Source organism: Catharus ustulatus, chromosome 3 (genome assembly GCF_009819885.2).
Source record: "Catharus ustulatus isolate bCatUst1 chromosome 3, bCatUst1.pri.v2, whole genome shotgun sequence".
Taxonomy (NCBI): Eukaryota; Metazoa; Chordata; class Aves; order Passeriformes; family Turdidae; genus Catharus; species Catharus ustulatus.
This window is the reverse complement of record NC_046223.1, coordinates 49,415,661-49,437,584: the sequence shown is the minus strand read 5'-3', so window position 1 is coordinate 49,437,584 and position 21,924 is coordinate 49,415,661. Positions and strand designations below refer to the sequence as shown.

General features: G+C 41.6%; 1 protein-coding gene across 5 annotated transcripts in view; it reads left to right on the top strand.

Annotated features, from left to right (window-relative positions):
* Positions 1 to 21,924, top strand: part of LOC116993511 (SAM and SH3 domain-containing protein 1-like) — a 528,294-nt gene that overhangs the window by 396,302 nt on the left and 110,068 nt on the right. For 2 of the 5 annotated variants that reach the window (XM_033054181.2, XM_033054179.2), the window contains exon 1: positions 11,478 to 11,597. The exons of the other annotated variants lie outside the window; for them this stretch is intronic. In XM_033054181.2, the coding sequence (XP_032910072.1) occupies positions 11,502 to 11,597 (96 nt within the window). In that variant the 5' untranslated portion in view covers positions 11,478 to 11,501. Of the gene's footprint in view, positions 1 to 11,477; positions 11,598 to 21,924 lie in introns of those variants that run through there. 5 annotated transcript variants of the gene reach the window in all.

Sequence of the window (21,924 nt, the reverse complement as noted above, 5' to 3'; positions counted from 1 at the left end):
TGGCACTCACATGCAAAGCATTTCAATGCCCTTTGTGGTATCCTTCATACCTGTAGACTCTAATTCTAACTTGCAGCACTATATTTGGCCTTTAGGCATGAGTGCCATTCAGACATCCTTTGGAGTAAGTGCTGGCTGCTGTGCAAAGGACTTTCACAGAATTAAAATACAAAATGTATTTATTAAAAAAAAAGGACTGAAGAAATCTTAAGAAGTTACGTAGCCAGCTCCAAGCCCCAGAGCAGAATCCGTTGTACCAAAATAATGGATGTTGGGAGACTCTCAAGAACAGGTTAGACAGTGATGAAGGCACCACACTGACCTCAGGCAATCAATTCCATTACTTTTATGAACCTTGCAGTTAGAAAGCTTTTTCTAGTGTTTAACTGAACATTGACCCAGCTGCAATTAAACCTGTTCATTCTTGCCCTATCCCCAATAGATAGAGAAGTTTGTTTTCCTTACTAAAGCAAAGGTTTTACATATTTGAAAATTATTATCCTATTCTCTGGCAATCTTCTTTTGTCTTGGATAGAGCATCCTCATTCTTTCAATCTCTGCTTGTAAACATGTAATTTATGTGGTTGCCTTCAACATTTTCTCTCATTAGTCTATGTTAGTCTTTACGTCTAGGGCACACTGGGTCAAAACACAACCCAGAACTCCAGCTGATGGCTTGGGCTTGGTGAGAAATGCACAGATTGCTGTGTCTTGTGTGTGTTTCTGTATCCTATGGGCTGTACTTGGTATGTCCTCCTATGAGACTTGCTCTTCTGCATCAAGATTACTTTTTTGGATGCATGTTCAGGAGCTATTTTCAAGCACTCTGAGCTGTGTGTCATTTGTAAATTTAATGAGCATATTCTCTTTCTACTGGCCAATCTGTTAATTAAAATATTGAAAAACAGATCCCTGCAATACCTCACTCAATATATTTTTTCCTTTTGGTGCCAGCCACTGAAAACTAATCTCTGAAAGTGTTTCTTTTAACCACTTGTGTACAACCTTATAATGGCATCAGCTGTGCTGGATAAGGTAGAAACCTTATTAAATTCAATATGCATTCCAGCTGCTGCTATTTCTTCTCCACCACCAATTATCCTCCAAAGTAGGAAATTAGATTGATTTGACAAAATTAATTCTTGTCAAATCCATTTGGCTTTTTAAAACTCTTACAGGATAATAGGGTAGAAAAAGAAACATTATATAACTCATTTGTGTGTCTTTCCAGCCCTGTGCTTGCCCTCCCTTAGCCCTCTTGAACTCTCTTCTTCATTTGTAATTACCATGGCACAGGAGTGAGAGCAAGAGATGGAGACAGCAGTCATTATTACTGCCAAAATCCTGTATCTTGAAGCCAGGCCTGGGCATTCTTGGATGAAAATGAGCAGGTTAAGCTTATTTGAAACCACCAGGCTCACTAAGTACTCTAATACTGTTTAGCCCTTTGATACTGCCCTGAATTTTCTGTCATACCTGAAGCCTTTTACAATCCTTTCACGTATAAAACAATCTGGCTATTTAACCTTTGTTACCTGTGTACATACACACTTCTTTGGGAAATGAGTGCTAAAATATTTAAAACCTGTTTCTCCTTTGCTGAAATCTATTTACAGATCAGGATAATATTGTGTATGTTTGGGTGTCCTTTGACTTATTTTCTGTTTGCAGACAAACATAAACACCAGCTAGGCAAGTACAGGCAATAGAAAGCATACATTTAAGTCATGTTTTGTACACTGAAGACTGATTTAAGTAACTATCCAAGAGGATAATTATATTTACTTGCTACTCACAAGAAGTCCATATCTATTAGTATGCATTTGAAAAATGCTAGGAGTTAAAAAGGTATCACAACACTTGGGGAATGCTCTTAGGAGGTAAGGAATTTGTCTTTATGACAAGTCAAAAGGCAATCTTTTCTTAGATCTGTCTGCACAGGCAGTTTACATATACAAATATAATAAATAATATACAATAATACTTTTTATCTCTAGGAGTTTTAGATTTCTATGTAAACCTCTGAAATTTGGTGAATAATGAAAATTGTCTACATGATACCCGATACCTTGCTGACATCTTACTGTGTGCTTATGTATTCTCTAAATGCCTCAAGTGTTACCGTGGGAAACCTAAGGCCACATAGGCTTTTCAGACTTCTAAGCAATTGCTCAGATAACATACCCCTTAGAATCATCCATTAAAACCACCCAAAATAATTCAAGGAGCTGCAAGTCATGTGAAATTAAGTCATGGATTGTATCTAGCCCAAAACCCTGTGGGCTCACCGCCCATCCCTGATGCTGCCTCCTCAGCAGTAGGGACAGCAAATACAGAGTGAATCCATAAGGTCACTTGGCTTGTCCCTAGGACACAGGGTTACTACTGCACTCTCTTATATTTCCCTCACTAATATAGCAACTTTTTTTCATTCCTTTTAATTCTTTTCCATATATTCTGTCCTCAGTGACACATGACCAAAATGACAAGTTTGTATACACAAATAATGTCATCATTTTATGAGCCAGTATTTCAGGGCTTAAAAACACATACATTTATCTCATTGCCCTGAGTTACACCCTCTTGAGCCATGTGCAATCTGGCTTTCCCCTTGGTGTTTACACACCCTTCATGCTTTCAGATAATTGCTCCCTCCTTTCCAGTCCCTTTAACCTTCATCTAGCCAAGCAACAGTTGTTTGTTTGAATTTATTCTCACAAATCACATCTTCCCACAGAAGTCAAAAGGAACATGTGATCCACTTCTGGGATCAAATGTATTAGTAATTTTCAAAAACCCCAAATCTCAATTACTTTTTGTTAGTCATATGTTGCTACAGGATACACATTGTACTGAGGCAGCATATTTGGCCTTGTAAAACAGAATTGCCTAATTATTAAATCCTTGCAAATGAAAATTCATTTTTTTTTCCTGAGAACTAGAGCTACCAGCCTACTCTACATATACTTAGACAAAAAAAATTTCCCTGTAAAACTTCATCAGCAGTAAGCTAACTGCCCTCAAGGGCTGTTTTATCATCATTGATGCAGTTGGTTGAGTTGTGGAGAGTAAATTCCTCCCACTCACACCACCACAGTCACAATAATCCTTCTGTTCATGAACTTCCCAAAATATTTAATGAGAGAATAGCTTGGAGGTATGTTTTCAGAAATGCTCAAGCCTGTTTTCACTTGTTTTTTTTTTTTTTTTTTAAATTACATTTTGGGAGGGGGTTTGGCCAGTGCTTAAAAGCTGGAGTCTCAGATAGATGGCTTCTTCTCATTTTAATTACTTTGACAGGAACCTCTCCTTTCCAGCTGAGCTACCCTAACTGGAAGCAGCTGCTGCTTGGAAATACTCCCCCTCCTCACTGTTTTGCAGAAGTAATAAGCATCTCCTGCCCCTTCAATGAATTTATGGACATGAAGTGCTGTGTGGGCCTGCTTGTATAAGGATGTTTCTCTCTTTTCTCTAGTATATTTCTCTCTTTTCACTTTTATGAAGTGAAACATGCTATTAACAATATAGGAAAAATGAAATGTACACATTGGATATGATGCTCCACTCCTTTCATAACTCTTGTTAGTGAGTGCAAAGCAGATTTTATTATACTTTTCCATAGCAATTTGAAACTCTGATTTGAGAGAGAGTCAGGAGTGATTGATGGTACAGCTTGCTGGGCAGTGAAGAATAAGGCTTGTCTAGAGGAGCACAGACTCTGTGGATCAAGCTCATGCCTGTGTTTACTGTCACAGCTGAAATGAATACTTATCATCTTGACTACATTGTCAGAGTCTTCTGAATGCACCAGATTTCATCACTGGCTTGATGATTTATTTCCCATCCTAGCACCTGCAACCAGTGATGTAAAATTTTCAATTTGCTGCTGTTTATTAAATAATGGAAATGTAAATTCCGGATTTTATTTCTCAGTAAAATGATGAAGATGCAACCTAAGTGCACCCTAATGACTTAGACAATTGGAAGCTGAAGCACTTCAAAAGTCTTACTTTCATTATATTTATATGCAAGTGTAATATTCAGGTGCGTGACGTCTGTGATTTTTGAACACTAATCATTACAACAGAAATTGGAACACAACTGCTTTCCTGCTTGCTGGTCAGCTGCCATTTGTTTTTCCATAAACTCTCTCTTTATGTACATATCTGGGCTTGCTGCATGGCACACAGGGTCAGCCAGGGGTGCAGCTCTGACATGGGGAGGACACCCATGTTTTAGTCAGATGGAATGGGCAGAAAGCATTTGAAAGGAAAGATTGGGCAGCTGTTTTGAAAGGGAGGGAAGGGAGCTGATGAGAGCTGTTTCTAGGGATGGAAGTAAGAGGAAAAGCTCTGGTAATGGAGCAGGAATTGCCCCAGCAGAAAGTGATCAGAAAAAAGAGATTGAAGCCAGTACATGGTTCTGCAGTGGCTGCAGTACAGAGAATTGACCTCAGGCTGACATGATATGCAAGCAAACATCAAATGATCACATCTGGTCACCTGTGCCTAGCTGAGAGCATCAGGCAGGTTTCTTTGGTCAGCTTCTGTATTAACTAAGTCCACCTACTCCTTCACTCTAATGTATTTATGTCACTTAACAAGTGCAAAGCCTAAGCTCGGTTCTGAATCCTTGTGGGACTGAAATTCAAGCTTTTTTTTCTGGCTTTGATGGTGATGAGGGGAAGTGTATTTACTTTCAGATAAACATTTGAGGAAAAATTTTTGTTCTTCTATATTTTGGGGCAATATTTAATAGATAAATTGGGGGATGGGTGTTAGGTGAAGGGTGGAGGAGGTGACTATTGGATGGAAGCGATCTTTCCTGAATGAGAAGCTAAGCAATTCTTCCTCTTCTGTTTTATTCCAACTGTCTACAGCTGACATGTTTGTGTCACATGTACATTGTTGTAATAATATTTTGAATAATATTTTGTTAAGAGCAACTCTGTAAAGTTTTATCTCTATAACAGGCAGGTATTTTTTTTTTTAAGATTTATATTTGCATTTCATGTTTGGTTGCTTTTGCAAAGATACAATTAACGAAATTGAAATTAATGAAAGCTCTTGGATTTTTTCCAGGAAGTATTAGTTTTAAAATGTTAGCTTCCCTTTCAAAGGGAGATGCAATAGGCATCATCTCTGAGGTGTGTACATTTTTATCTTAAAAATTTGTGCTGGTCACAAAGTGGGTAGTAATGTAGGTGTTACACTGTGAGATTGGTCATCTCTGGTGATGCTCTTCTCATCTTACCACAGCTCACTTGGAGTGATATTTACATCAGCACTGAGCATCTCTGAAATAGTTACCACACACTACTGGGTTGTACCTTATGCCACTTTTATGATGTGCTTTAGGATGAGATCATCAAACTCCTTTGAATTAAGAGTTTCAACAAAGGAATCAAAGGACACTGCATTTGGAAAAAGGACAGGCTGAAGTTCTGTTCCTAGTTTTGAGGCTAGCTTTTCACCTCTTTTACTTCCACAGTTCTAAAATTATTTGGAAGAAGAGCAGCCAAAGGACACTGAGCTAAATACTTCTGTCTCTATGGCCTTTGTAAGTCTCTTGCAAAAAAGATTTGTATTCATCCCTTCTAGCAGCTGCTTATGAAAACAACTCAATCCATTGAGCAACCTCCTGTAAATGACAGTGCAGAGACTAACTCTAGGTATCTCGAAGGATGCTGAACTCCTTTCTGAAAAATTAATTAAGATTTAGAAAACATTTTGTAAGAAGTTCTGCAGAAAGCTAAGAAAAAAGTGAATGCTAACTATTTCAATGTTGACCAGAAAAAACAACACATCAAAACTGGCTTTGCTGTGCAGGTAGAAAAGAGGGATGCTGAATTTAGGTTGAGAAGGCAGAAGTAACACAAAGAACAAAAGTCTTAGTAATTCCTGGAAAATCTCCAGAGATCTGCAAGCACTTCTGGAGTGGCTTGATGCACACCTAAGCAGGATTGTGGCTGTGGTTTCCCTTGGGATATGTGTTCCTCACCAGTCATGCTCCAGCTCCCAGAGCCCCTCCACTGGCTGAGCTAGTGCTACTGCCTCCGAGTCACGAAATGTGATGCTGTGCTCCATGACAGGGGAATTGGGCAGGATATGAGAGGCCTCTGTGGAGCATATCTGTGGGCAGGAAGGGAAGGATGTGAACCTTTCCTTTCTCCTTATGAGTCAAAAGATATCCTTCCAGAAGGGCTGTGATGCTTGCTGTGTTTAGATTTCTTTTCCTTATATGATTTGTCATGTAAAGTCACAGCTACTGTATTTTGAAGGAAGCCTGAAAAGCTTCACAGTATTTCTGTGTCTACTGAGTGTGGTGCTTAGCCCAAAATATTAAGGCTACAGGAATAATTTCCCTGGGCATATGTCTCTCCCACCTTCTAATTTTTTAATATATTAGAGTACTGATATCTAGGGGAATGATAGATCGGGTGTAATGTGCAGAGTTCAGACTTCTATCAGAATAAAGCAATTTGTTGTTCCTAACTTTCTACTGATAGACTTAAACAGACTTAACTCCACCTGGTTTGTGTTGGGTATATTAGTGTGCTACTCACACTGGGTTGTGCTGCTCTAGTCGTGAGGCTGGTAGTAAGACTGGGAGTTGACACCTCTAAAAGAATAAATAATGATTTCTGACCATACAGCATATAGTATGTGATCTAAATACTGTCCATTTTAAAGCCATTGGATAAGTACTTTCTGTATAATTTCTAAAATCAGGAACATTTTTTATTTTCTATAGTTGTCTTACTGGCAGAGGGTACTCAAACAAGATCCTTTTGGAATATTGGGAAGTCTGATGTGCATCATGGGTGCATGATGGATCTTGTACTTTCTCATTGTTTATGCGTGCACATTCTAGGAGAGTCTGGGACAGTGATAGCCTGCTTGTCAGATTGACTGATGTCATCAGTGGGGTGTGTGGGTCCCCACTCTATCCCATGGCACAGAGCAGTTTCTGAAGCAGCTGCTGGCATGTCCGCTTTCTGTTGGAGAGCAGCTGCTGGCCGCTTCGGCTGATACAGGTTATCTCTACTCCAAAGGACCATGCTACTAGAAATAATAGTACTATTTAAACATTGCTTAGAGAAAATAATTCAAAGATGAATTTCTGGGGAGAGGTAAAAGAAACTATATTTTAGAAGGACTTTGAAAATATGTAGCAAGGACAATGAGATAAGATTGTTTTAAGATGGATCTCGGTAAGTTGATGGGATGGAGCCTACAACCACTAAGAACTGCATTTCCAATCAAAGACTGTGATGTGAAACTTTGTGTGTTTCAATTTAATGACCTCCATTAAGCCGGAAAAGGGAGAGAGCTGAAAGAAGATGCAATCACTGGTAATAGTGTATTCCATTGTAATGTGCTTGTGTTAAGAGTTTTAGGGCTTTGGCAGGTCACCTGAAGGAACTAGCTGGAATTTTTATTTCTCCCTTTCCCTGCAGCCTCTCTGCATACAATGGCTTGCATATTTATTTCTCTGTGGCTTTGATGTTCCGATTTGGACTTGATCTACTGGGCAGGGTGTTGTTAGTGATGTTGAGAAACCTCATGTGTTTTGTTCATGCATGCAGAGTTAATTGCCAGGTATCTGAGCAGGAAGCCATTTCCCTCAGGTCATCTGTCAGGAACCCATGAAGTTTGGTGTCCATTTACTCTGTGGAGCATGATCTTCTTTCCAAGGCAACCTGGTATCACCCTCTTGCATATAGTTTAAATTTATATCAAAGTGCTCAAGGTTGTAGATTCCCTGGATTAAGTGCCTTTGATGTGAGTGACAACAGTTGTGACAGTCTGGTGATGACAGTGCATGTTTTTCAATTTATTTTGATGCATATTTCAATTTTTCTCTATTAAATGCTTGTTGAAACACTTATGTGACATTGTGGTGAGATGGCACACACCACTTTGGAACAGAAAGTTTGTCATCTATTGCCTTAATGACTCAGAGGTTTGAGGTTCATGCTTTTTATGGAGAAAGAATTTGTCCTAGTGAAGACCATCTCCCTAAATTCTCAGTAAAGAAAGAAGATGAGCTTCTCTATGGCCACCTTAACCTGGAGCTAGGATCCTGCTCTGAGTAGTCTTCTAGAAAAAAGTCCATCTCTCTTGAATACAGACCAGTGCTCTCCAAGTTGGTTAGTCCTGTCTGGTTTGTATATGTGGGGAACTCATATTAACTTTACACCCACATGTAGTTGATGGAGTGATAAGAAGACGGGCTCATATGCTCAGTGCATCTGCCAAAACTCGGCAAGACTAGATTGGCCACATATGTGTCAATTGCTTCCATCTCCTCTTCAGAGATTTGCAGAACAACCATGGGGAGCTTCATAGCCACATTGCAAGTGCAACACACAGGGGGATCGTATCAAGATTGCTGCCCTGCTGCCCAGTGCTGGCCTGAAGGTGCACAATGACCATTTTTCAAGATTTCTGAATGTTATACCCCTGGTCAGAGCTCTTGTGAAATGTCACAAAAATCTCAGAAATTTGACCAGATTTATTTCTTCCAATAGCTTTAGAAAGGTCGAGCACAAGATGCTTTTAGAGAGCAGTCTTGTATAGATGCTCGAGTTATTGTCTAGGCAACTCTAGATAAAACTGCAAACAAAAACTTCGTTCTAATGTGCCAAATTTCAAATAATTTGTTATTCTGTAATAGCAGTTGTAACACAAAATACTGCACTCATAGCTGGACTTCAAAACCCTTGTAAGATCTGAGTTCCTGCTTGTTCTAAAACTCCCATACTCTGTTTGCAGCAGATTTTTTGATTTAGTTCTGCAGGTCATTTGCCTCATTAAAATAGAGGAACCCTGTCCTGTCTAGAAGGAGGGGGTGATTCTACTTGAGGGAAGAGCAGGGAATTATTTTAGCATGTAATAACCATTGAATTTCTTGTGAAAATAACATTGTGAATGTCTGAAAATGCGTAAATACTATAGTTGCAAGACGGTAAAAGATGGTAATTATTGTAAATGGCCATGGATTTGTTTTGATTCCCTTATGTCCATTTGGTTTTAAAGCAACTGCTTCTGGAGTCATGTGATTTTGCAAGATATTTCTTATCTCACTTTCTTGAAATCAAAGGCCCTGTGTCTCAAATTAAAGGCTGAGGGGAAGACTGCCACAGCCATGCATCATGCTCCTCTGATGAAAGCTGCTGCCTCCACAAAAGGGATGACATAATGGCTCCAGAAGCGACTCTGGGACCACCACAATTTATAATCTAGTTTCTGTTACCTGCACTGAAAGGCTGAAAAGTGTGGCTATTCAGGACCTGCTTCTGTAAGTGATGTAGTCATCATTGCACAGAAGCAATGACCTCGGTCGGCAGGGAGGGGCCCGGCGAGTGGGAGTACTGCCCCTTGCACCTATTTGATCTTAATCTGTTACCGCCCAAGACACAACAATGAGGGGGTTTAGGCTTTGTGCTGCAGAGTTGTTGTTCTGTTTGCTTTCTTCTTATGCCTCCATCTATAAAAAAGACAATGTACAGAAGATAGTGGATATGATGAGTCCAGAATACTTAAATCCTGAGATCAAGTGTGCTTTGTTCAGATATTTTAAAATAGATTGACATTACTACTGTAAGTGGTTCAACATGAATTTCAGAGGGTCAGTCAGTAAATTACCCCTGACTAATTAAACCAGTTTTGAGTTATGCAAGCCATCTCAGAGTAGAGAGACTTCACTGACACGCCTTTAGTCTCGTACTTCATAGGCTATAGTTGTGTACAATTTAAAGGTCAATTAGAAGAGATTTTATACCTGGTTTGGGCCTTTCATTATTTCTCATTACTAGTCAATAAGATGCATTACACATGGTGTATTCTGTGTGTGCATCCTAAAGGAGGGTCAGTAAAATCATTGGTGGTTTTTCTACCACTTTGTCTCAGCATAGTTATTTTTTAGTTTTTCTGCCTCTGCTCTCCACCTCCTTTTCTCTGTTCCGTTTGTGCTGTTTACCACTCCAGCAAAAGCTGCAGTAACAAAGTGTTTAGAAAAATCTTGTCCTTTTTTTGTTGGCAGTTGATGAGAAAGAGTTTTGGCCAGCTTTTCTCTCCAGTGCTAGCCTACAAACTAAAATACTCAATCTTAGCTTTGAGGACAGAAAAAGAGCATTGCTGAGAACATTGAGAGAAGATGTGTGCAATAACCCCACTTTTCTTTTTTTTTTTTTTCATTCTCCAGGTACTATTTTTAGCCCAGCCAACAAATGGTATCATTTGTTGCTCCAGCCCTCCCAGGCCACCGGTGCTGTGCCCTCAGTGGGAGCCTTGTCAGCTGTAGGGCTGGCAGGTGGGCTGAGGGGAGCCTGGTACCAGGAGACCCTGGGGCTGAACAGAGAACTTGGAGGGGAGCACAGTTTCTGGGGCAGGCTCTGAGTTGTGTTTGGGTGGTGCAGGGCATGCAACATACAGCCTGGCAGTAAGCAGGGCAGGAAGGATGTTGGAGGATCTACTGACTGCTCAGCTTTGTGAGCTCTCAGAATGCTTGGCCAGTGTGTGACAGCTGCATGTCTATTAAATACATCACTTTCCTTGCCACCCTGTGCAGACAGGTGCTTCCAATAAATGGCAACTTGAAACGTAGCTTCTCAAGAAGCATCTAAACATTTCAAAGCTTAGGAATGAGCACTAAGAGCAAAGAATTTCCTTGCTGCTAGTCACAGCGGAAGCTGGACTGAGGTGTGAGGTGGTGGGTAGGCCTTCAGGTCATTCTTCTGCTGACCTCTGCCACTCCTCCCATCCACAGGCAGTGGGGTTTGGCCACTGTTATTTAACGTGCCTTCCCCAAGAAGTGCATATGTGGGGGCTCTTAGCAGTTTCCCAAGTAGAATGCAGGAGAATTGCTGCTGCTGTCTGTAGTCAGTAATTATTTAATTTGACTATAATGGGGATTGGGGGTGGTACCAGAGGGGACAGGAGGCACAAACGTTGGGGAGGCAGCGTTCTCAAAGTCCCTTCTCGAGGCCGATTGGTGACAGTGAGGATGATGTGGTCACGGTACCCAAACTCTGAACCTGAACTAACAGGGTGCCCCTTGCGCTGCCGCCGTGCAATGTGTGCGGCTGACACCTCTTCCCAGAGTCTTTCCCCAGTGTTAAGAAAACGATGCTGACTTGGCTGCTGGAACTCCCGGCCTTCAGGCGAGGGGTAACGAGAGCGGCAGCGAGAGCTACACCAGCGACCACGCGCGTCCCGACATCGGCTCTTGACTTTTGGGGTGCGTGCAGCCGCCGGGGCGGCGCTGGGGCGCTTTGTTGCCGCCCTGGGGCGGCCACATGCGCCGGGCGGGCGGGGAAGGAGGGACCCAGCCGCTCTGTCGCTGGGTCGAAAGTCTGAGGGGCGGTGGCGGCGGGGCCGTCCCGCGGTGTCCCGGGGCGGGCCGGAGCGGGGCGGGGGAGGGAGGATGGCGGGGCGGGGCGGGCCGGCCGCGGCGGCGGCGGGGAGCCGGCGTTGATCCGACGGCCGGGCCGGGCCATGGAGGGGGAGCGGGCGGACGGCCCCGCCGCCCCGGCGGAGAGCGGCACGTCGGAGGTGTTCGCCCAGCTGTGGGCGGACGTGATGGGCATCCTGGTGAGTGCGGTGGGGACGGGGTCTGGGGCCGGGGCGGCCACGGGAGCAGCCTGCCGCGGGACGGGTGTTTGGGGATGGGCTGGGGGGATGGAGATGCTGCGGAGCGCTCTCCGGCTCTTCCCGGCACCTGCTGCGGAGTTTGCCCGAGTTGGAGCGTGCCCGGCTTGTGCGGGCGCGTACGTCCCAGAAAAGCTAACTTCACGGGCAAAGCCGCCGGTTGTGTCGGTGGCCGCCTTCATCGCGGTTCTGGAGTAGAGCTCTCTGGGCTGTCGTGGTGGAAGGGGCGGAAGGGCCGCGCCGAGCGCTGCCGAGGAGCGGGTCCGGGCAGGGGCTGCCCGCCGGCGGGGACGCACCCGGGAGCACCGGTTCAGGCGGATCAATGGGCGCATTGTACCCCCCGCCCCGGCGTGCCGCCAGTTCAGGGAGTTTGGGCTGAAGGCGGTGTCGCCGCAGCCTTTGCATGCCCCGCAGAGTTTCGGGGTGAAGCCCCGCTCCTGGGGGGCCGCCCGTCCCGGAGCGCTCCCGGGGCCCCGCGGCTCTCCCAGGCGCCGGCTTCGAAGCTCTTACTCCCGGTAGTTTTTTGGAAACGAGTTGCTCGGTTACGGCCTGTGGAGTTTCTGCGCCGGTGATCTTCTGAGGAAGGACTAATCCTCGTAATTCACTGGTTACAGACAAAAGAGATGGCCCCAGTAACGAGGGCTCAAGGAATTACGTTTAATGGGCACGTCGCGTACCGACAGGACGGACTGGATGGCAAACAGTAAAAATACAGGAAGAGTCAATCCTTTATTTCTACTTGCAGCGAGAGAATAATATTTACTTTAAGTGCAAGATGATAATTACCGCAGAGGACTGCCACTCAGCAAAAAAACAAATACTAACGTTATATACGTACTGCAGCTGGCAGCCTTCCAGTGATACAGGAATGTGGTAATCAACAGTGGAGTGCCTGTTTATTCATTTTAAAAGCAAATGAATAAGCTTGATGCATGTTAGTTTTTGTTGTTAACATTTAACCAGTAGACATTTAAGAATATTAAAAGAAATACTTTTTGGAAAACTGCCATGGAACATAATGAATGGTAAACCTATAGGATCTAGTTCACGAGAAGTGCTATAGAATTGAACAGAAAATTTAATTAGCATTTTATGTTGCTTTTTTTTTACCACATGGACTTTATTGTTAATATTCAAAATCAGGTTAAAAAACCTGTCTCATTCCTTTTCTTCGTTGAAATTCTCCATTGACTTGATGTTCAGTTTAATAGCACCCAACTGCGTACACTTTTTCACTGTTAACGATTTTAATCTAAGAGTGCAAGTAGAGTCAGTTCTGCCAGTTTGTAAGGAGCACACAGTTGGTACTTTATGAACAGTCTCTTTCTCTCTTTTTCTGGCAGGTTTCAGTACTGCATTTAGTAAGAGCAAAGTGCTATTGGATGCCTGGGAAGGAGTGTTAGAGGAGGCCAGACCAACAGCCTAGCATGCTGAAGCCAGTGCAGAAAAAGATCTGATTGTCACACAACTAATAATTGAATAGGTTTCTTTTGACCATACAAGCTAGTTTCCTTCCTGGGAAAACAAAGCTATTTAATTATTATTTGTCTTCTAATACAACTGTGCTAAAATAATTTGTATTAGAGTTGGTCAGCTTTACAGAAAGGAATCATCTTGTGATTATGAAGTTGCTGGTTTATATCAGTTGTAAACATCACTCGGCATTATTAGCATTTCTTACTTCAGTGTTTGTGTTGCAACACAATTACAAATATGCAAAGATACATTGTGTTGGATCTCCTATAACAGGGAAGACCGAAGCTTTACTCACTGCATGCTGTCACTTTTCTTCAGATGCAGATTTTGAAAGAGTTTCTAGTCTTGCGGGCTGCAAAATAAGGTCCTAATATCAACTGAGTATAAACTTACTTAGTGCTCTGTCCTTGTTTGAAGGCAAAGAAGAGGTAGTTGTAGTGTCATTCCCACTGCTCATCATTGTGATGCATAGAGCTTTGTGTCTTTCAAACCTGTGCTGCAAAAGGCAAGCAGTAAATTGGAGTTGTGGCTTCCAAATGGGAGTCTGTAGCTGGTTGGTTGTAGTCCAGGATGCCCCATCAGGGGCCTGTGTAGCTGCCTTACTTCTGCATTGTCAATTATGTTAGAGCATGGGTCTCAATTTCCTGGGATCTGTAGCAGTTCATGACTCAAAACTTTCTGGGGAGCACAGATGTAGACACCAAATGATTCACTGGGGACACCTCTATAAATGAAAATGCTGGCGCAGTGATATGCTGGCCAGATTGGCCCTGCAACAGCCTGGAAGCTACCAAAGAAGTGCACTAGCAGAGGGAGAGAGGCAGGAGAGAAGAACCAAGATCATTCTTGTGAGACTCCCACCTGCAGTGCTCCATCCAACCCTGGGGTCCCCAATACAGGAAGGGGCATGGACCTGTTAGAGCAAGTCCAAAAGAAGGCTGCCAAGATGGTCAGAGGGATGGGACATCTCTCCCTCGAAGAAAAGGCTAACAGATTGGAATTGTTCTGCCTGGAAAAGAGGAGGGTTCAGGGTGACCTAGTTGCAGACTTCTAGTACCTGCAGGGAGTCTACAACAAACATGAAGACTTTTACAAGGGCATGTAGTGACAGGACATGGGGGAGTAGCTTTAAACTAGTAGAAAGTAGATTTAGTTTAGATATTAGGAAGAAATTCTTTACTGTGAGAGTGCTTAGGCACTGGCACAAATTGCCCGAAGCTGTGTGTGTCCTGTTCAAGGCCAGCTTGGATGGGGAGCTCTGAGCAAATTGGTCTAGTGAAAGATATCCTTGCCCATTGGCAGGGGTGTTGGAACTTGATGATCTTTAAGGTCACTTCCAATAGACACCATTCTATGATTCTGTGATCTTGGAAGGAGAAAACTAGAATGAAATTAAGAAAGAAGATGATCATCAAAAGTTTGTTGATGGAATGAAAGAGAAAAATGCATTCTTAAGTCATGATTGTAGGATGGTGCAGGGTGGAAAGAACTTCAGGCAGCATCTAGCCTATCCTCAAGCTAAAACAGAAGAGCTCTGAGGTCAGGTGAGGTTGCCTGGGGCTTTACTCAGTTGTGTCTTGAAAACCTCTAGGGACAGAAACTGCACGATCTTTCTGTGCAGCCTGTTCCAGCAATTCGCTCTCCTTAGAGATAGAAAAGAAGTTTTCCATAGAAGTGATAAAATGCCTGAATCTTCCTTCCTCATACTGAGAAGTTAGAGCAGTGGGGAAGAGGAGGGAAAGGCATTGCCTTCCTCCCACTGGCCCTGCTGGAATCCTTGTGGAGTGTGGTGGTGTCTTCTCTAGGTGCTGAATTAGGAGGAGAGGCCATAATGTCAGCCCACTAACAGGTATTCAGTAATGAAGTTACTCAAAATACAAATTGATATTTCGATCAATATTTATACTGATACAATATATCTCCATATTTATATGGATAAATAAATTTGTTTGTGTGTTTTTAGTTATGTTCCTTAAAATAGGACCTCATTAGGAAGAACCTGTGATGGCAGATCCCAGGTCTGGAGGGGAAGCAAATAGTTGTCAAGTGCTGCTTGTAAGGAGCATATTTTATGGACTTTGAAGTCACATAATAGCCCTGTATTTGATAAATACTGAGTGTATGCTTGCAGCTGCACTAGGTCATGCTGAAGTAAATGTGGCTTTTCCCTTTTGCACTTTTCTGATGAAATATTCCATAGGTGCAGCTGTGGTATAAGCACCTCAAGCTATTTGTGCTGTTAACAGACCTTGCTAGATAACAAAATTATACCCAAAAGCTTTTGCTTAGTCTGTAGCAAGCGCATGCTGGAATGTATTGGATAATTATAATTTTCAGTGTTTCAAAACAATGATGGATATTCAAAATGTATTAAGGTTTTAGAGAGAGGTGGACTGTGAATGGTAATAAAGAAATTCTCTGCATCACCAAAACTCAGTGCTATAAAAAGGGATATTTTTGGCATAGAATCATGTTTTGATGTGGAAGTAGCAAACACTTTTTTGCTAAAGGTCTAAAAGTTTGTATTTTATGAGAACAAATTTTAGTATGAAATGAAAATAATGAACTTCATTCTTTTAAAGATGTGCTTTCAAAACATGGGCTATTGACCTTAGTACAGGGAAGTCATTCCAATGTCCCTCTTGTTTATGCAAAGTTCTTCCTTTGTATAAATATATAGGATAGATACCTGGGTCAAAATCCTGACATTAATGAAATCACTGGCAAAACACTGATGAATTTTAGTAGAACTGGAGTTTCACTGAAGAAAGTGTCTTATTCGTGTGAGGAGATTTTGTCTTTAATGGCCAAGATGCAGAAGATACAACAGAACTTGAAAGAATGGAATTAGAAGTCTTTCCAACTTTTTATTTCAAAGCAGTATCTAGTTTCTTTATTCAAACTACTGAATCAATTATAACAGCTGAAACAAAAAAAAATTTCTTTTTTGATAATATTTTGCAATTATGCTTAGCGAAAACCAGTCCTTTCCTACCATCTGCTGTTAATTGAAAAGAACAGAGTATTTTGAGGACAATAAAGCTCACTTGGCTACCAAGAGCCCTACTATTTACATACATAATCTGTCTTGGTCTCTATGTTAAAGTGACTATTTGAATTTCTTGTCAAAGTAGTAAAGAAAAAACCAAAAGAGAGAAAGATGCCAGCTGATAATGCTGCTGTGATAACATGTAATTGGATACTGGCTAACATACTTTGGGAAGAGGAATTTGATATTAAGCCAGGGAGTCTGGATATCTGGAAGGATCAGGGAAGTAGATCCCCAGCTGATAAAAGCAGTTGTAGAACTGCCAGGAGGAGTTGTGGCAGCTAACACCAGCCAAAGATTTCTTCCAGGATTGCTCTTCCTTAAACACTCATTAAATCACTGTAACCTCCTATGGAAATCTCTGCTCTGTTGCTCTCAGTTTGTCTTTAGGTGACTGTTTCTCTGGTGTCGGATTGGCACCAAAAGCCACTCCAGCTGAGATCATGGATGCTCAGCACAGCTCTGTGAAATACGCAGGCAACTGAATAGCTGCTTCAGGTAGAATGTGCTTTTGTAAATGCAATATACTTGTTTTTTATGGTTTGTATTGATGACATGTCAGCAAAGGGCCTGTGGCACTGTAATTAATGCACTGTGGCTGTGTAATTAACTCAAAACGTGCTTTGGGATGTTGTGATTCAAAACATTTTGGTTCCAACCTCTTTTTGGAGCACATTTTCTAAAGCATATCCCACTTGCAACAATAAGGATAAACCCAGAAGGCCTGGCCCCTGCTTTCAAACTAGCAGATATTATTTTTTCTATTTTACAAAACCATGGAGAGTATTTTGCTTTCAAATAAAGAAGTCAAAAGAGAGAGCAACTGACTGTCAGTTTAGGTGTAGGATTCAATTTTTATAATTTAAACTTAACCTGTTGCATCTCCTTTGCCTTTTCATGAAATGTTATGCCTAGCAGTGCTAATCCCTTTATGAGGAAAGACAGCTCACAGAGATAACCTTTGGTCTAGGCTTTTTCTTGCATGTCATGGCACATAAAACAGATGTCTCCATCAGAGAGTTTAGTCCCCATAAGACCCTACACCATGAGGAGTGATAAGAGCTTTTGGTTCTGGTGCCTTCTTCATTCTTTCTTGAAAGCAAATTCTTTCTCTTGCTGATTTGCTGTGAATACCAACTTGTAAATACTCTTTTACTTTATACTTTTTCATCTTTTGAAAGTCAGTCAACCAAGCTCTGTTTTTTAAGAGCAGTGGAATACAAGGTTGCTGGAATTTGCCTGTAATGATGCCCTCTTCCTTTTGTGGATATGAAAAGAATGACAGTCTAAGCAGAAAGAAAATGTGAAAATTGGTGTGGAAAAAGAAAAGGAGTTGCACGTAAGCACTTAAAGAAGGACTATTACATGGGATACAATATACCATGCTACACATGTTGGCTATAATTTTCTACAGTCAGGTGAGAACTTCTTATTTTCAGTGTGTCTTGGAGCAAATGACATTTTACAGAAGTAGGTAATGATTAATTTACCTTAGTCTGATGCTGTGTAGAAATCTGTAAATTAGTGCTGATTGTATAAAGTGCTGTGCAAACAAGAGCAGAGCGGAGGAACCAGGGTGCAGAAATGGAGCACAGGGTCACTCCTGGCTGTGGCACAGGGCCAAGGGACAGAGGGAACGGGTAGTGCCCAGGGCAAAGGAGTTTGAGTCAGAATCTCTCCTTCCAGACCTAGGTTGAACTGTTCCAGTTTTGGCCCTGGGCTATGTTCCTTCAGGATTTTTTTCCCTTCCAAGGTGGCATTGTGAAGGACAGGGTGCTCAGCCCTGCTTCCTGCACCTTTCTGGGTCACCCTCTTGTCGTTTGGCATCTGTGGTTGTAGCTTTTCCTTCATGCAGCAGCCTGGGCCGCCTTCTTTTCTACTTACCCAGTTGTGACAGTATTAATGGCTGTAGAGTGCACACTGTGTTGAGACTTTAGGAGGTTCAGAAAGACAGGAGGAATAGGAATTACTTTGTAATGATGCAGCAAAGTGATTTGTCACAATACATCAATGTTTTAACATTGAATGCTGCTATAACAATTTTCCTCTGAGTGATTGCTTGACACAGCTGATGACTAATGAACCTGCCGCTTTGTCTGATGGCATTTTTAGTGGTGGGCAGAGGAAGAAGGTGGTTGTGACTGCAGAGATACTGAGGTAGCTTTGCAGGGATCTGAGTTCCATGTTTTTCATGAGAAAATGGACAAAAGGAAGAAACTGGGTTTCCTATGTGCCAGTCTAAAAATCAGGTTTCTACTATAAAGATATGTTCTCCATTAAAATATATGTAGACATGTTGTGTGATAAGGTTAAGAGATATGAAGGGGTTTTATTTCTGCCTGACATCAAGAGACAGGCAGAGAAAAATTACAACAAGTTTTGGGCACAAAGGTTCACAACACAGATTTCCATTATTGAAAATAATGGCATTAAAAATAAAAGGAGCTACCTGTGCCCTCTCCCCCGCAGTGCAGTTGCTATGGTGTGGGTCAGGTGTGGGCGTCCTGGCTCTGCTTTCACCTTCTTGAGGCAAGGGGAACATTTTTCCTGGCTTATGGTGATAGCAGAACTTTCTTGTCTACTGCTGTGTTTTGAAACACAGACTTATAATGTACCAGGTTTATTTGAACTAAGATTATTGTAATAAATATATAATGGTTTGAGTTCTAATGACACCTGTATAAGCATTTTTGAGTTACATACTAGTTTTAGAGGCATGTTTCCTATGAAGAGCTGGAAATTGAGAGTGGGGATTGTATAACCTATCTGGAAAACAGTTTTAAACAGGGTGTAGCTGGAAAATTGGGTGAACAAACTTAAGAGTATAATAAAGCAATTATTTATAAATCACACTTTCAGGCTTTTTAGTGGACAGTCATACAATAAATTGGAGAACTGGTTTCTGATACCCATGTCACAACTTGAGTGTGATCTGGTTGGAGTGTTGTTACAGATCTGCTCTCCTACAAGACTACTAGACTTTGGTGATTTGACTTCCCCATGGCTCTGCATGGACATGGGGATATGCTCTTGAGATCAGTTTGCATCATCAGGCCTTCAGATGGAGAAAATACGTTTGTTTTCACGTGTGTGGGTAAACATACACTGTGATGATTACAAGTATGGTAATACAATTATCTAGAATATAAATACATCCTTTTATGTTTCATCATTGTCACTGTATTTATTATGATATACAGTCCTTTTTGCTCTTTGTAGGTAACAACCTGCTAATATTTAATCTCACAATGTTCTCCACCTGGAGTATATTCTTTGTGCGTGGGAGCGTGTGTAAAGGAGATTAGGTAACTGTTTAATATAATAATAAAAGCAATGCTTTGAAAGCTTTGCAGCAGGCATGATGAGAGCTGATAGATGATAGTGGAAACAGTGCCATGCTCGTTACAATATTAAATGGAGAATACATGAGCAATCTCTTGATTGTGAGATGCTCCTAACCCTCTCACCAGCGAATGAAGCTGCTTTGTGCAGTGCTGATAGGTATGATAAAAACAGAAGATAAACAAAAGATAAAGGGTCTGCTTTCTGCACTGTTTATATAAAAACTTCAGGAGCCTAAGGCACGAGTTTATTTATAGCAGAGCAATGTGTGGCCTGTAGGCTTTTAAGAAAAGAGGAAAATGCATCTTTTGTTGTTCTTTCACATGTTCAGATGAGCTGAGCCTCCTGCCCCTTTCAATGCCAGCACCAGGCTGACCCTGCTCTGCAGAGCTTGCTCTTTGCTTTGCTGCAACCCCAGCCCAACCTGACAGAGGAAACATGAGAGCTCATTGCACCATGGTGGCACTGTTAAAAGTTCTGTCAGCAACTGCACATCCACAGCTGGAGCTTGGATGAAAACACGTGCTAGAGCTGACTGCATAGCATTGCATTGCACTTCAGAAAAAAAAGGCATTTTAGGCTTTTAAGGAATTTTGCTTGCCAGAATAATATCTTGTGAGTCATAATATATACCTTTAGAAATTATATGTCACTGCTGAAGAATCTGTGGGTTTTACACATTATACATTCCCAGGGATGTTTGTGTTCTGCCTGTTCATTATCTATATTTATCCATATCTGTTGCAGTTCTGAAATATTTTCTTTCTCTTTTGAGTCTGTGCTTGCTGTTTTCCAGCAGACATGTGCTGCATATTCCAACTCAGCCACAAGGTGCTTTTATACCAGAAATTTCTAGCGTAATCCTAGGGATGGAGTGCAAATTAAAAATACTTCTTTTCCATTGCTAAATTAAGAGTAATCTCCTTTCACCATCCATGTCAGACATGCTTCATATTGTTATCAATATCACTGCATAGACTTAACACAGCCTTCAGTTACACAGAATAATCATTAATGCTTGTGAGTTTTGGAGCTTTAGTGGTTGGCCACTTTAGTGCAGTAGCTCTGAAAGCTGCTGATAAATCCTTTGCATTTTAACTGCTGTTTATAATTTCTGAGGATGACAATAATAAAAATCCTGGTTTATACATAAATGTGTTTGTATTCATACATAATATCCACCAGCACTTGGAGGTTGTGATTTCCACTCCATTATTAGGTTTCTTTCCCACCTTAGAATTCATAAATAACCATTGTAAAACAGGAAAAGGTGTGGGCTGCATGTTGTATGTTAGTTGTGGTTCCTGTCTTCAAGTTTCCATCTTCAGGATGACTGTATCTTTATGCTTTAAAAACACGATGCTTCAGAGTATGTTTGGGGAATATATCATGTTTTATACAAAGGTTGGAGAGAAAGATTTCTGTGTGCAACATTTTATCAGAGGACTGGTAATGATACTGTACTTCAAAACCAAAATCCTGGTCAGGAGAGGAAATTTCTCAAGGAAATTTTTCTTCTAAGATTTGGGAGAAAGGTCTGTTTTGTTTCTTGTTTAATCAGTGGAGACTGCTCTGTTGTACCTACAGTTCAAAAGGACTGCCCTATCCTTAAGAATTCTGTTTTCCTGACTAATTACACCTACCTTTATTCTGAGTGCTTTACAATGAGAGAAGAAATGGAGTCTAATCCTGTGCAGTCCCATTCCACTGTGATGCCGTGTTCTGATGCGTACTGAATTGAAGGGACACTGGGATGTTTCAGTTCAGTGAGGTGTACTGTTTCCTGCTCAGCCCAAACCCAGAAATGCATTGTTTAGATTTTGTGTCAGGGAGTGAATATATGTGTGCAGACGGATAAACTTTGTAAAACCTAAGCTTTGCATGATAGCTATCTAAACTCAGGAAGTTAAAAGGGAACATAAGGTCAAGGATCTCTCCAAAATACTGGCATGATGGTGATGATAAAGAATAGCTTCATACCACATATGGTGTGTGGTCACACATGAATGAGAAGGGAAAGGGATCCTTCTGCATATCCTTGTTATCCTAGTCATGATGAGTCTCACTGGGTTGGGTTAGTGTGGAGTTCGAGTTTCTAATTACTAAAAGTAGGAGGAAAAAAAAAGAGGTGGATGTTCTTAATGCTGTTTTTTCTCTCTGATAGAATGGTACTTTCTTCAAATAATCATTGCCAAGTTACTTGTGGGTTTTAATCCTCGTCTCAAGTGTAAATAGAATACAAAAGATTGTACAAATCTTCATTTTTCATCTGCCAAACCTAATAACAACTACTGCAGAATGCTTACAGAAGTTAATTATTTTATGAACTGCCATGAAAGAGAGAGGAAAGGGGAATAAAAAGGTGTGTTAAATCCTGCTGACCCTCTTGCCTTTCTTAGGCAG